Here is a 16221-nt window from a genome sequence, read left to right as displayed (position 1 = left end):
CACGAACGCTCAGTGAGCAGTGTAAGTGCATGATGTCCTTTGAAAACCAACACAGTCCTACTTCTTCCAGTTTGAAAGCTACGGCTCTTTAGCCCACTCCTGTCAATGAGGTTAAGTTGAAGTTATGCCCAAGCAAGTTAGTAGCCTGACAGGCAGTAAAATGTAAACAAAAGCATTTCAAAATGCTGTTACAGACAGGGAATTTTCTTTGATAGATAACTTACACCTACATTCTACTGTGAACAGAAACACTTCAGAGCCAGCTCCATCTATGGGCATAATGCACTTTTCAAAATATATTCATGAGGCAAATAGTCACTTTAGCAAACATGAGATCAAAGACTGCTGAAAGGAGCCTCTGACACATGCATGGTCCTTACAAAAAAATAAATAAATATCTCAAAACAAATGCTTGCTGAGCATCTGTTACTACAAATACACAACATACATACAAGAGTAGCAAAAGCTGTTTGAAAGGTTATTCAACTACAACACTGACCCTATACTGGCAAGACACCACGTATGAAACTTCCTTCTTCAGCAGAATCCATACATGAACCAGACAACCTCAAACTAGGGTTTTGTAACGTGCTCTTTTCCTTTGGAGACTTAAAACAAACGCAGTTTTGACCTACCAAATTGACAAAGGCGATAAGCACAATTTTTAATCCACAGTAGGACAATATTTAGATTTGTTCCTGTCTTGAAACATAGTCACTTCATCTTCTAAAGAAATTACACAGTAATTAAAAAGCGTCAGTGATGCATAGGACTGCTTGTTAAACACTTTTCCAGTATGGTTTAGTACTAAACCCAGAAATACTCGTAAATGCTGCTTTGTTTGTAGAGGAGTAAGGCTTAACAAAACAGATGTTGGACTCATTAATGACTGTGCTGTTAGTCATACTACGTGTGGTATATGGGGGAGAGGGGAATCCATCCTTAGTCAGTACATGTAATTCAGCCTTACAAAACACTATCGTCTCCACCAACAGAAAATAGACTGATTGCCATAAGTAGAAAAATACTAACTTAGAAATTGGCAAAAGCCATTAACAGCTTAAAAACTTTACAAACTAACCTACAGCAAGTCAATTTCCGCGGTCATCTCACTAATGCTCTATGCATACTTCAGTTTTGAGGCTCTGCTGAAACATTTCCATTATGAATACATTTTTCCATACATCTTTTTGTAACCTTCAAAACCAATTTGTTTCATAAACTGCATTGCCTTTAAAAGGCATAGAAACCAGCCAGGGGCTAGTCAAAGCAAAGAACTAAGAACAGAAAAAAAAGCAAACCAACCACCTCAGCCGTGGTTCTGTTTGTACAGTATCTGAGACTGTTTCTAATACTATCTTATTAGTTCTGTTCTTCAGTTTCCAAACAATTCAAAGCAGATTATTTTTTCATCCATAAGTGCCCTCCAGAATGCAGTCAGCAGGCAGAATTCCTGCCGGGTGTCAGGGATACAAGCTGTTTGCAGAGCCTGTCTAACCAAGCACGCAGGATGAACTGCAGGTGCTCCTCTAGATCAGGTACATTTTTTGAAATTTAAAGCCAGAATTTTAAAGACATTCTCGTATGTGATTGTATAAAATGCGCATGCAGATACTAGATACAGAGGCACAGAAATACAAAGGAGAACATGTAATATAATGTAAACACTGAACTAGATGAAAGTTATTTCTGAACAGCTGTTGGTCATGAAGACATTTGCGCAATACCAGGTACTGCTGTGGAGGAAGCAAAGATCAGGAAAACGTGATCCGATACTGTGCAATTAGGGTTTTTTCCCCGAAGTTGCTCAGCAGAGTTATCACATGATATATTTGAGTTTACTTGCATTCCTCTCTCCATTATTCAGCTGTCTTCTGCTGTGAAGTCTGTTTAGCATTAAAAGCAGGATCTGCAGTGCCCAGAGTATCATCTCACATGTCTGACAAAGGCAATACTGTAAGCGGGTGTGCGTCAAAGAATGAAGCAGTGGAACGGTTTAACGTGGTAACGAGTTCTACAGTGCATCCACGTAGGTTGTTACTGGAGCTGTTAAGACTCCCACAGTGCAGGTAAGGAAAGAAACTAACTGAAAATGCTGCATGGCAATTCCAGCTACATCCTCAAATCATTTCAGGAAAAGGTAAGTCTTCTTCAGACTGGTGGTTACATGTCTTACAAGAACTTTTCGGAACTTTAAAAAAAAAAAAAATCATTCTCTTTATCTTGAGATGTAGAAGAACCAGGAATAGTGTATATATGTGTGTTCAGAATAAAGTCCTTCACATAAGGAGGGAAATTCTAAGTCTTCACAGAAGGGAGGCAGTTCTAAGTCTGTCTGATTAACTTCATCATAGCCTCAGTTCAGTCCCATACCTTGGAATTTGGCAGTTTCAGTGCAAACAAAGTAAGTCCTCAGTTCTCCCTTGCCTTTGACATTAATGAGGCCCCTACATTCACATGAATATCCCAACTCCTGGAGAATTTTACTCGTTTCTTCTGTGACCTTAGTATGAAAAGAATTAGAAACTCTTGTGAAATTCTTCTGATCATTCACATTTAAAAAAAAATCCATAACCAATTAGAAATACTTTCTTAGCCATTCCGGGGCTGATATGTTTACCTGGATTCTCCCAAGTTCCCCCGTACTCTCCATTCGGCTAGCAACATTCACAGTGTTGCCCCAGATATCATACTGAGGCTTCCGGGCACCAATCACACCAGCAATCACAGGGCCATGATTTATCCCTTAGTATAAACAAAAGCACGTGTCATTACTGAAGGAGAAGGTTACATGACATCTAGCTTCACTGTTAGCCATAAGTCATGAGCTTCAGGGAAAAAAACCCCAAACTGAACTCTGCAACACGTTTCTAGCAATCAGTATTACTGCTGTTCTGTAGATAATTGGTACTGAGGCTCAGGAGATACGAAGTGACTCATTCATTGTAAAATGGAAAGTCTGAGAAAGATCTAGGGCAAAGTTCATGCCAAAGCGAAATTCTTCCTCTTCTACTTGTAATATATAGAAATAAACATTTGTATAATGACAATACTGTCTTTAGTCAACAGTTAATAACAGGGTACCTCCCTCTTCATCCACATCTATCATTTTCTCCAAACTGATCCAGCTGCAGTCTTCGTATCACTCCCTCCAGTGATGAGAAAAGCCCATCTGCCAAGGAGCTTGGCATATTTAAAAAGCCAGACTAGACAACACTACCTTCAGCTATTCACCATTCACTAATGCAGGTACTGTGTTCAGTGTTAGGAAAGGCTCCACAGCCCTCAGCAATTTACCTAAGTCATCCTACCTCATTTTTAATTTTTATGGGGCTGCAGAGTTCACAGTCTTCACAAGCTGAACTTACCAATACGTAAGCGGAAATTGTTGAAGGAATGTCGGTTGATGCCATCCAGTTTACTCATCAAGGCAATTCCATATTCCACCATAATCCCAATGTGAGCATGCTGTCTCTCCTTGTCCTACGCAATTCATAACATAAACAATCAAATTACAACATCGAATGCCGTGTGTGTCAGGCTACCAAACCAGTACTACTAGTGAATAAAATGTATATAAGGATGAGAGCACTCATCCTTGTAACTGTGCAGAACTGCGCAGTTCAACATTCAAAACGGATTTCAAAAACCACAGTTGGAATGGGTAGGAAGCAACAAGCAGGACAGAATTAAATTTTGTAATGAATTTCTAATTTCTGTTTGTCCTTTAGGATTCCAAATTTAATTTTACATGTTTTGTATATATTACATATGTGCATCCTAATGTCATACACAAACCTGCTAGAGTGAAACAGCCTGAGTACAGAAGTTGGTTTTAATTCTTCTGGGTGACAAGTAGTTTCGGATTCAGATCTAATGTGGCACTTGAGGATTCTCTTTTTTGTGCCAGTTCTCAGGTATCACAAAAAGCTTACTGTCCAGTTCTGACATGGCCTTTTCTTTGGCAGCTGCTCTTTGACTTGCCTGTTACTAGGGCTATCCTGTTCTGCATCTAGAAACATTCAGCTACCGGGATCAAAAATTAAAGATGGAAAAAGTATGCTGGGGTTTCAGACTTAATACCTGCTTAGGGGAAAAAAAAAATGGAACTAGGAAATAAATAGTGAATTCAACAGGAGACAATACACTTTTATCATCCTTTCCGCATTTCAGAAAGTCACCCTCGGTGATTTACTTTCTCTTTTATATCACATTACATTCCGTGACTTTGAAACACACCCACATACACACAGAACACCGAAGGCAGATTTCAGAGACAAGGTACCTGGTTGTTCTCTTGGCCTGGTGTAACACTGAGACCAGCTGCTGCCATGTAAGTGCTTCCAATGGTTTTTATTTTTTCAACACCACTAAATTTAGGCTTTAACAAGAGCTGTTCGAAGGGAAGGAAAACAGAAACTTGAGAATTTAATGCCATATTTCAGTGTGGGATTTAACCAGAAATCTTATACTGTCTACAATAAGCATTGAGCATCTTCAGGAATACTATCAATCACATCAGGATTAGAAAGTACTGAGTTTTGCCCTACCTGCTCATAGGAGAAATGAAGTAATGAAATAAAGTACTGAAATTCGGGACTTTCAAACCATACTACTAATTCATCAGTCATGTAATTGAAAAAACTGAAAAACCCCATCAGATGGGAATATGTATTTCAAGATTGCAAGGCTGAACTCAGAATATCAGTTCAGCATAACAGCCTTTTTTCCCCCTCTTGTGCCCACAGATATAGTGAAACATTTTATTTTACCTCATCAAAATCAGCAATGATTTCATTTAACAGCCGCAAGCACTCGAGGCCTTCTTTATTGACATCACATTCAGTATAAAACACCTTAAAATCTGGTACCGATGCAAACATGACACAGACACAGTCGTAAGATTGATGGTACCAGTCCTACAGGGAAACAATATATTCACACATTGTCAGCAGCCACCTTCCACCACAGGTATTCAAAACCACCATTATTGTTCGTAACCAGTAATCAAATTACAGTTTTCCTATGAAGTCAGCTACAGTACTTTACAGTGGGTATATCTTATCAGAAACATTAACAAAGTTGATTTGGCAAAGGAAAAGATGAGATATCTGCGTACCTTAAAGATTCTGCCAGTTACCATATGAAAGCAGCAATATTTATTTGATAACATGTTGGCAGAGTAAGATGGATGTCTTAATAAATAAATAAATAAATAAATCATTACTGATGACATTCTCACTGGGGTTGTTACCAAGGAGATACTATCTGTTGCTCAACTAAATTATCTAAAAAGAAGGCCTATCTTCTCTGGTAAAATATGGTCTTTGGAAAGCAGTGAATCCTTTTTAAATATTTGCCAAACTCAAACGGTGTCCTGAACCTGAACTACCAATTCTGAAAACAGATTTCAGAGACTGACACTAGAAGTTTGCATTTTTTTTGAGGCCATCTGGATAGTACATTCTTGGGTTTACAGAGGTCTTGGGATAAAAACAAGAGGCAGAAAGTGCAGAACCTTGTAGTCTTCTGTATGCTTGTTAGCATTTTATGTCCCAAGTCCAATTTACTGTTGTTCACTTAGCAGAGATTAAACATACCTCATTTCGTTTTTCACCAATGAAATAAGCAGCAACATGTGCTGGAAGTACATTTTCCAGCAAAAGCCTGTTAACGTTCTCCATCGTTTCAAACTGTTCATGTTCTTTTTTAAACTTATTCTTCCACAGACAATCCAGCCGACAGTAATAGTCAATCTGCAAAGGGACCAAATATGATAAATTAAATCTATGTCATATCTTGCTGAAAAATATTAGTCAATTTATTCAAAACGTGTAGTAGCAGTAAGTTTCTTCAAGGTCTTTTGAGCCTATATAGTTATGAAAAATGTACTTTGAGAATGAAGGTCAGAAAAATATGAAGCAGTCGGTATGAATGAATGAATGAATGAATGAATGCCATCAGGTATATTTACCAAAGTTACATTTTAATAATATGGTAATTATTTTTATTTTTAATTATTGCCTTGATGTAGGATGAATATTGACATATACATACAGATAGATCCAGATTGGAAGAAATTGCAAGTTCTAACTTCTGTAGTGCAAACACTATTGAAAAATATAAAAATGTTTCCACCCTTTCACAGTAAAAATTTTGGCATTATCTATAACTAAGTACAAATAAGTACACTATACACAACTAAGTACAAGAATACTAAATATATATATACACACACTAATTTAGTGCATAATTTCAGTGAACAATACTTTTGCATTTTATTTAAATCAACTTGCTGCAAGTAAAAGAACTAACCTATTGCTTTTTAAATACATACCTGTTTTGCAAGTAAAATTAGGGTTATGTAAAACAGAACCAGATATAAATTAGTCATTATCCTTGGCTCTTTGATGAAAAGCCTGAAAACAAGAAAGTGATACAAAGTCATCTGTGTCCTTTTAAGAAAATCCACATGATAAAGGGTTGGGGGGAAAGGGGAGGGGAAGAAGAGCACGGCAGAAGAGGGTGGCTCTGTTCAGACACAGACCACCAACGCCAATGTTCATTTGTGCCAGTGGCTCTCTGATTATAGGTCCTGTGCTCCTAACAAGAAAGGATTATCGTTCAGTTCAGCACATGAACTGCATTTCACCTAAGGACAAAATGGGTGCTGAAACCTTGTTAAATACCTATTGGAGCAAGATGTTGAAGTAAACATGGCTTTATCTTAATGAAGCCATCTTAATTTCCATTGCACTGAGTTGCAGCTTTCCTCCCCACACTGCCCTACAAAAACACAGCCAACAAAACCTTGAAGTAGGAAAAAAAACTTACTCGTGGAAGGAAAGATAACAAATAAAACCTTGAATTGCTAAAACAAAGACAGCCATTGAATCACACCTGTATATAGTTCCATACAAATCTGAGACACCTGTCATATCACATCTATTCATTTTCACAAATGCAACAAACTAAATTCTCATCACATGAATAGCCTGCAATTAAGAGGCTAAATTAAGAGCTCATTTAGGCTTTTTTAAGCTGTGCTGACAGCTCACAGTTAGCCTCTGCAAAATGAATTTATCCTAATCTTCAGCTAGGAAACTATGCTAAGAATTTGAGAGAGAGACTTAAAAGTGAACAGTAAAACCCTTCCACATATGATTTCTCAAGTATTTTTGTAGTTTCTTCAAGTAGCTCAGGTAAATTGCTGTTACTTCTCAAAATATGTGCAGTTAGTGAGGTCAGTAGATGAAGAGTTCGCTACTCTATTGACTCGCAAGGTCTCACAAGCACAGCTTTTATCAAGGCTTTTCTTCATAGTTTAACAGAAGATCAACTTTCTTATGAGATTAATATTCTACTTCCTTTAATGTAAGATAAGCTTCCAGAAATCTCAGAAGCCATATTAGAGAATTGCTCAGAAAACACAGGCTTTCTTAAAAAAAAAAAAAGAAAAAAATTATATGGTCTAATACGATTTCCATGTCATTAACTTTACAGAAAGGTTTGTATTATCTGACTTTCTGACCTTACATTGTTTTGATATTTCACCATTCCAGTAAGTTTACAAAAATCTAAAACCTCCTTTATTTAAACAGTATTGTCAATTATAAGAAACTTTACACTGCACCTGGTACTGTTGCCATAGGAGCTCAAGTTTCTGTGCTGAAGGGTATTGAAAATGACGAGGTATACAGTCACTGCAATGGACAGGAGGAGAACTTTGAGTTCGAAGCTCATCTGAAGAAATACTGAGCAAGCAATGAACCCCAATATGCAGCAGTAAGCATAATACTGTAAGAGAAGAATTTAAAGGGCAGTTGCATTATTCAGGCTTTATGCATAAGACTTTAAAACCACAGCAAATGCTCTAAGTTCATGATCATTGTAATTTAAATAGAATAAATTGCAATCATTTGCTAAATACACTTAAAGCTTTATTTTTAATTGCACTAAAAGACTGAACTTAATACTTTTTTAGTTTACTTTTTTGTTAAAGATAAACAAAGATTTAAACAAAAAGCATCACACTAACATAAGAAGTGTCAGATAAAAAGTGAAGAGTGATGAGAATTTATCTTCTCAAGTCTATTAACTTAAGCAATTATTTAAAGTTGAAGACTAACCTAAAGTAGTCTCATAGTTGAGTGAACAGGCTCTGAACCAGGGACTCCAGCATTGTGGTCTTATTTTTGACAGTGCCCCCACTTTGTAACCTTAAGCAGACACCACATTCCCATCTCCCCCACCTGTAACCCGTGATGGCCATGACCTATTCTCCAGCCTTAGACAGAGCTCCTTCATAAGAACTTTGATGCTAATTAAGCATTATCCAGCTCGGGCCACTATCCAAAGGAATTACTGAAAAATCTCCCAGAGGAGTGACAGTTCAGGCGTGGTGTCCAAGATCAGCACACAGCTGGGAGCATTAAAACTCTCAGGTGGTACGAAGTGCGTTGCGCAGACAGGACTGCTCCCTGCAGCCGCTGGCACAGGTATAAGAACATGAGCTAGCATACTTTACCTCAGCTTCTGCTCCTCGAGAGTTTACTTCTCTATGCATAAAGCACAGGTTTTCACCCATAATAGCACAGACCTACCACAGATGTGGGAGATTCTTAGCTAAGCAGTTGATATTTCTGCTGAAGGGACTGAAACCAGAACAATTTATGGGACAACTAAGGATCAGAGCCCGTATAGTAACGTATTGTACCAATTCTGTCATCCTAAAGGCACTAAGTCTAACCTCCAAAAGGTAATGAACACTTCCAGTTGCAACCCTGAAGTGTTTGCAACTAAAAACAAAACCACTATGCAGAGAACACTGACACAGGTCTGCTGGCCATTTAAGTGCTTTCACACTATCAAGACACTTTACTGGGACACTTGTGAGTACAGCTCTCAGCCCTCAGACTCAGACATAATCATCACCCTGCTCTACTGCTTCTTCCTCCTTAGTTCTAGACCTACTTTTCAGTCTGAACTTTCAAAAAATGGCAAAGCCATACCTCATTCAGCACCCCAACAGCAGCTGAAACATCCTGATTTCACGGAACTCTTCTGCTGTCAGATACCTAAACAAGCTGTGTTCTACACAGCTACAGAACCTGCCTGTTGTCAGCAATACACACAATAGTCAAAGATCTGGGTTTTAAAGTAACACATATTCACTACTTACAGTTTCCTCAACGCAGGACTGAGTCGCGTTTCCAAAAGGCTGATTTACAGACATGCAAGAACAGAAAATTACCAGTTAAGTACAATGTACATTATATATGTGCAACTTATCACCTGTCATAAGGATTTGAATGAAAGGGTCCTCACACAACCTGCTGTGCAGTGTTCAAAAATATGTCCATCATCTAAAGTGGTGGCCAGATGACAAAAGAGCATCCCAAACATTCAGATGATCTCAAAACAGAATACTAGTTTGGAATTAAAGAGATAAAAAATGAAATCATCAGAAATAACCCTTTTGTGTCATTATTAAGTGCTGAATCTATCCTTATAGAAATGTTAAAGAACACTTTTCAAAGGTGCTGAGTAACTAAAATAAGTCAAGACTTCAGCTTTATCCATGAGTACTCCAGACTTTTCAATATCCCTAAAAGATGCACAATAAAGCATAGAAAATACCCCTAGAACTGCCTTGTGGCGAGAGTAAATCTTCATGTTCAATGATTTTAAATTCTGTCTTTATAAAAAGATATTAAATTGCTATCAAAATGCTGCCATCCATCTGTATTATACACACCATCCAAAACTCATTTAATTTTAATCTTAGAAATGAAGACAGCAGTCTACTCACATAGGTGGTAGCACACAGGTCATTTGATCCAGTGAAGTTTGCAGGTTTGTTCTTTTCAGTAGTCTTATTAGGAAATAAAAAACCAAAACACAACAACAAAACCATCATACAAACTCATCACCAGGTGGTCACTAATCTTAAGGTTTTTTTCCCATAAATTATACAAGTCCTGATCTGACTGTCCTTTCAGTGCTCCTGCAATGTAAATATTGAAGCTACTGCAATATAAATGTTGAAATATAATGATATCCCATATAGTTTTACTAAACATACATGCACACACAAGGTGCAAGAAGGTTAAAATTGCCAAGTGTTTACTTATTTTTTTAATTTGGGGTAAAGTTTCACATTATGGCTATGCTAATCTAACAGCCAAGTGGCACAAACATGTGGTCCTATCTCACCCCCAGTTTCACAGCTGCTGTTCCTGTTTCTTTTTAGGCTGTCTCTAGTGGTGTTCACATGACACCACTGTGACTCAATTCAAGGACCTAAGACAGCAGAAAAACAACCCTACAAAAGAAAATTGTTTCCTGCAGTACAGCTTTCAGAATGAACTCCCCATGGTACCAGAAGGAAGGCAAACCGAGCTCATGGAATCACAGGGACATCACTCCTAGTAGCTGTCAGATAGGTTCCACTGTTAACGTGGGATGTCACACAAAGCTTGCTTAAAAAAAAAACCCACAGCAGAGTTGTTTTGAGCATGAGGTTATTCCAAAGGGTTGTTTTTCAAATGTGTGTACCCCACGTGCAATACTCCCACTAAAGCTAGAAGGCAGACTCCATTTGCATCTTAGTCCAGCAGTAACTACCCATAATGTCTTTGGTTTTAATAGAGTCAAGCTATATTCTCCCCTCCCCCATCTGCACCATTACTAGCTAGTGCAGATAGCACAGTAAACTGCTTAAACTTCTACCCACTGCAGTCAAACATTTAAACCCACATTAAAAAAAATGGAAGACAATCTTAGTGATGATGGTTATAATCAATAGTATTTAGAAATGCCATCTTGAAAGCGAGAAAAGGTGCTGTAACATAGAACTCAAGTCTATCACATGAACTTTGGGTTCTACAAACTGGGAATTTTTACTTTTCATGCTTTTACATGACATCGGGTATTACCCTGGTGTAAATCAACTCATGTTGCAAATCAGACATTAGGAACAGCAGCAAAAAGGAAGATACTTGATGAAAAGAATACAAGAAGTTACTTAAACTGTGGATGTTACAATAAATTAACAGAATAAAGATAATGTAACTACTTACCAAATTAAAAATGGCTATAATCAGCAAGGCACCTATAGTGATGACTGCCAACGGGAGCCTCAGTAAAGGCATCGCTTCCACCTTTTCTGAAACAGCACAGAGATGGCGCAGGAAAGGCCACCGCTCTGAGCAGCACTTCTGTAAACACAATTAGTTTCTTTCAGTAGCACTTTGAGACAAGGGAAGAAATATTTCTAAGTATAAACTACTTTTTGTCTGCAGGAGAGTGTCAAGAGTCTTAATTCGAATCCTAATTTAGAACTCTGAATCTAGTCATTCAAATTAAATGCCTAAGGCCTTTCCACAACTGACAATGGGGATAATGCTTCCTTATTTCAAAGAAGCTGGGTGCTAAAATTTTCTGAATTTCTGCTTTAAAAGTATAAAATTATGATTCCATAGGAAGTTCTAGAGAAATATTACTAAAAACACAGTGACAACCTATGTTGTATTTTTTAGTTATAGAGCTATAGTGGTATATTTGGAACTACATTTTCAGATTACTAACTTGAGACAGTTCCCTTTCTTGCCATCTTATTAGCCTCCATTTGTTGCTATAGAGAAAACCATCTAGTAAAGCATATACTGTCACCGATTGCAAGCTCTGTTCAAGGATGCTATACCAAAACACCCCCAGCCTAAAACTCAGACTGATGCAATTGCAATGTTGGAATTTTCTTTTTCTTTCCTCTGTGTGTTTTTACGTATGTAGAATCCATATGTGCATACATATATACATATACACACACATCTCCCTCTCTACATAAACATACATACACACATATATATATATAAATCCATCCACTAAAAACCATAGATGCTAACTGTACTTTTAAATTAATGATAAAACTTTATCCAATTTAGAGTGCAATTTTTTTTTCATTTCCCTTTTACACAGCTTGAACCTGGCTGTGGGAGAGACTGTGTCTTTCTGAGGCGGTTTTCCTGGGAGACCACCATCACCACTCTGCAACAGGATGATGGTGGCACGTCTCAACAGAACTTCAGAATTCCCTCTCACCCTTGGTCTGGCACAGACAGATTTGCTGAGTGTAAGGAACTCTGAAATCCCTTCCTGCCCTCACCCCTGCCTCCACCCATTTCTTGGACTGTATCATTTAACTCTGTGTCACTATGGGCTGTCTCTATGTCACCATATATTTTTAAATAGTAATTGCATACATTTAATAATGCAAAGAAAAAGGAACTACAAATGCAAAGTGTCCTAATTGATGTAATGGTGAATTTGGAATTCTAACAGCTATAAAATTGTTGCAAATAAATTATTCATATGTTTGTAATTTTCATAGGGCTTTATAAATGATTATGAAAACTAATCTTGCATTCAAACTTACTTTGATTTTAATATTGTTTCCAGCATAGAAAATATCAGGATTTACACCCAAAACTACCATTAAGGACAAACTTTAAAATAAAAATAAACTTTAAAAACCCAACCCCACTCAGCAAGTGTTCATATCTTTCTCCTACCCATCTATCCTGGCAGCCAAATAATTCTGAAGAACTGTGAGAATTTTCAGACATGAAAATCTGTTTCAGGCAATGAAATCTTCTGGTAACCTGAAGTTCAAGCCTCCTGTAATTCCTATTGAAATTAACAGCTTAATTCATCATCCTAAAAGATAGACCAAATTGCCAAGTTACATCCATCCACTCTTGAAAATAGGATTTTTTTTGTTTTTTTAATAAACTTACCATACATTTCTCAGCAAAGCAGACAAACAAAATAAGTGCAATGATGACTGCAACAATGCCAAAGGATATTCCTAGTTTTGCAGTTCTAAACAGAAGAGAAAGCATTAAACCAGTTTTAAATGAAAAAGAAATTCAAACCACAGTTCGTGCTAATGTTTGCCACAGTGTTTCTCCAAATTTAAATACATTTTTTCTTCTAATAGCCCTGGATGACCAGAACATTGCACAGGTCACTGTTGCTCTGTTGCTGACAGCCTGTACAACTATCCCATGCATAAACGCCACGGAAATCGCGCTGCAACAGCCATGAAAAACAAATATGTCAAAGGTTCAGAATTATCCAATATCTGCTTTCTCAGAGGTATGAGAAGCAGCTCAAAGTTCCTCCTTGTATCTCTACAGACAACAGGATCACTGAGGACATTTTAACCAGCTAATCCCATTTTGCTATTGCTCACTCAGTGTGCTTACAGTGAAATATTCTTATAAAATAGTGTTTCTCACGTAACTGATCATCCCTCCGTGTGTACTAAGCAAACATAATACTGAAGAAATATTTCTGGGTGAATCCACCCAAGAAATATTATTGGGTGAATCCACCCAAACCACCACACTATTTTATTTTCATACTGACATCCAGGCTCTTATGCCAACAACATGAATGCATTCCTTTATTAAGGGGCAAATTAGTCTTAAGAGGTTTATGTTCCTTAAATGTAAACTCTCAGGAACTCCAGAAAACTTTAAAAAGTTTCATGCACGTGAATTTCACTTTAGTTATTGGTTAATTTGAATAATAAATTATTAAAAATACTGACACTTACTTTGGCATTATAAACATCTGTATCAGAAATATACAGAGGAACACAAAACTGGCACACACGAAGTAACTCTTCAGTTTTGGAATAGGAATGGTGCGATACTGAAACATAAATTATAATAAAGCTTAAGGATAATTCCAGGGGTTTTAAAAATTCTGTTACATTTTTGTGCTGATATATATATGCAAATTTATACTGCACTATTAAAAATACAAATAGAACTAAAAGAGAACAAAAGAAAATCACCAAATAAAATTCACTTGATCATGAGTCAAGAAAAACAGCCCAGTCCAAAGGACAATTTCAAATCTAGAGAGAAATCCACCAAGTATGTAAACAAGCACTTCACCAATGCACATCGCCAAAATCCTTGTTAAAAGGGATAGACACAGAAGTAAACCTGAAGTGTGTGTATATATATATATACACACACACACACCCCTTGTAACTACATACAGTACACCACAGCACAGTAAATTAAAGAACAGTTATTCAAACAGAAAAAGTACACTGTACATAAAAAATAACTGTATTGTACTTATCATGAAACAACCACAGAGAGCAAAATATTGTCATTACAGACGCAGAAATTTATATATTTTTTTAAATCTCATTACTTTTGAGGTAAGTTCTTCATATAGTAACGTTGCCAAACTTCTGACTGCCTTATGGCAAGAATTTAACCACAGATTAGAGACAATCTCCTTTAATCGACAGAATTAGCATTATCAAGGAAGAATGACCAACTGAAATGAATTCTGAGATCTGCTTCCCATTAGTTACCAAAAACCTGTTTGGATATGCAGTCATCTCCAGAATCCAGTTTCAGATTGAAACAGTTTCAGATTGATAGTTTCAAAGATATTCTAATATTGCTCTGAAGTGCAAACCAAACACCAAAAAGGATTATTTTGCTCTTACCAACCTCTTTTTCAAGACCAGGTTCTGCAAAAATCAGTGAAAATCCACAGAAGTCATCTGACTTGCCGCACCACGGGCTGCATTCAGAGACACATGTTACAAAATGCACGCAACAGGCCAAGAAGAGTATGCAACAGCATCGTTGTAGTTGAGACTCCACAATATACAGGGTGAGAGTGCCACTGGTTTACACACATTTGACAGTTCTGCAAGGTCCTTGTGTATCACAGCGTAACATGTGAGCAGTTATGTTTTCATGTAGCTGACAGGCAGATCCAGAACACTCACAGACAGCAGCATCTGCCAGCTACACGCAAAACAAAACCGCAGACTTTCCCTAAGGTTTACAAATAGGAAAGTATAATAGCAGATGTTAGAGATGGCTCACAGCCTCCAAAAACTTCCCCTAAATAATACCCGGCTCCTCTTAGGAATAGCTGAGCTACAGTGATAACAGCCTTGCTGTAATTCAGATGAGACAAAGATTTTTTTCTTCTCGAATTCACTGGTTTACATTTGACAGGAATTGAAATACTGTAATTTTAATTTAAAAAACAAACAAACAAACAAACCAGCAACTTTGCCTGTGTTTGTCTGCTTTTAAATGCAAATATATTGCCAAATGCTACCATGTACCCTCAGTGAGCCAGACACTAAAGCAATTTTATTATTACCTCCAAAACTGTGTTTTGACTTCATACATAGGTTTTTATGGACTGCACCCCCTTTCCCAACAATTCTTATTTTAATAAACAGAACACAAACATTAACTTCCTATCCCATCCTACACTGCAGCTTGGCTCAAAAGAAACAAAAATTTTCCTCTTTCATAGTACTAACCATTGGCTTCTTGCTATAATAATGCAGTAATACCTCATTATATTCAAATTAAAATCAAAAAGGAACTAAAATAAGTAAATAACCAACCAAAGACCAAAAAAAGGCAAGACAAGAGCCCTGATAACTTTTCATTTTTGAGAAGTAAATTTTATATCTAGACTTAATTGAGAACACAGATTATTCTCAAAGAAAGGATGAAGAAAAAAATAAAATACTGCATACTTAGTTGAACTGAGGCCCTCAATGGTTGACATCATTTCATCATAAATATCTTCCTCTATCCTTCCCTTCTGAGATGAATTTCTGAGAAAAAAAAATGAAGTCCATGTCACAAATGCTATTCAGAAATAATGAATGGTTACAGAGGATCACACTTTGCCAGTACACAAGTAAGGTAAGCTACTAGGGGAGAGTTAAACAAGAATGCTCCAAACTGATAAACATATTAATCTATAAGCTCTTTACTAAGCATTTCTCTAGTTACTCACATCATGCATTTTTCAAGAGAATATTTTGATAAGCTAAGAGAATGTTTCACAAGTGGTAGTCAACTCAGTGGTACAGGTACCATTGTAAGCATTTCTACACATAGTGTCAATTTTTTATTACATTACAACAGCATACATTAATACTACTAACCAAAGACATATCTCATAAAACAGAATATATGTTTGCTTATAGTATTATGTTAAACTGTATTTATTTTGTACTATAATATTTATAAACAAAATGGTAAGAAAACTAAAAGCTGAGGTAGCACAAGTGGTTACAATATATACACGTACACAATATATGAGGTGTTGTGTTTTCCACTGCTCTCTTGGTGTCTTATTTCCCTACTC

The 16221-nt window shown here is 36.9% G+C and overlaps 1 protein-coding gene across 1 annotated transcript in view; it reads right to left on the bottom strand.

Annotated features, from left to right (window-relative positions):
- Positions 1-2356: 2356 nt before the first annotated feature.
- Positions 2357-16221, bottom strand: part of ADCY7 (adenylate cyclase 7) — a 30866-nt gene continuing 17001 nt past the window's right edge. The window contains exons 12-26 of the mRNA XM_029087545.1: positions 15602-15682; positions 14544-14616; positions 13622-13719; positions 12798-12882; positions 11082-11219; positions 9812-9874; positions 9182-9220; positions 7634-7797; positions 6338-6419; positions 5601-5756; positions 4773-4919; positions 4286-4393; positions 3369-3483; positions 2621-2745; positions 2357-2503 (exon numbers count right to left, since the gene is read on the bottom strand). Of these exons, the coding sequence (XP_028943378.1) occupies positions 2357-2503; positions 2621-2745; positions 3369-3483; positions 4286-4393; positions 4773-4919; positions 5601-5756; positions 6338-6419; positions 7634-7797; positions 9182-9220; positions 9812-9874; positions 11082-11219; positions 12798-12882; positions 13622-13719; positions 14544-14616; positions 15602-15682 (1621 nt within the window). The remainder of the gene's footprint in view (positions 2504-2620; positions 2746-3368; positions 3484-4285; positions 4394-4772; positions 4920-5600; positions 5757-6337; positions 6420-7633; positions 7798-9181; positions 9221-9811; positions 9875-11081; positions 11220-12797; positions 12883-13621; positions 13720-14543; positions 14617-15601; positions 15683-16221) is intronic.

Source organism: Antrostomus carolinensis, unplaced genomic scaffold (assembly GCF_000700745.2).
Source record: "Antrostomus carolinensis isolate BGI_N321 unplaced genomic scaffold, ASM70074v2 scaffold18181, whole genome shotgun sequence".
NCBI classification, from domain to species: Eukaryota; Metazoa; Chordata; class Aves; order Caprimulgiformes; family Caprimulgidae; genus Antrostomus; species Antrostomus carolinensis.
Note: the sequence above shows the minus strand (reverse complement) of the source record. Positions and strands in the feature narration are given on the sequence as shown.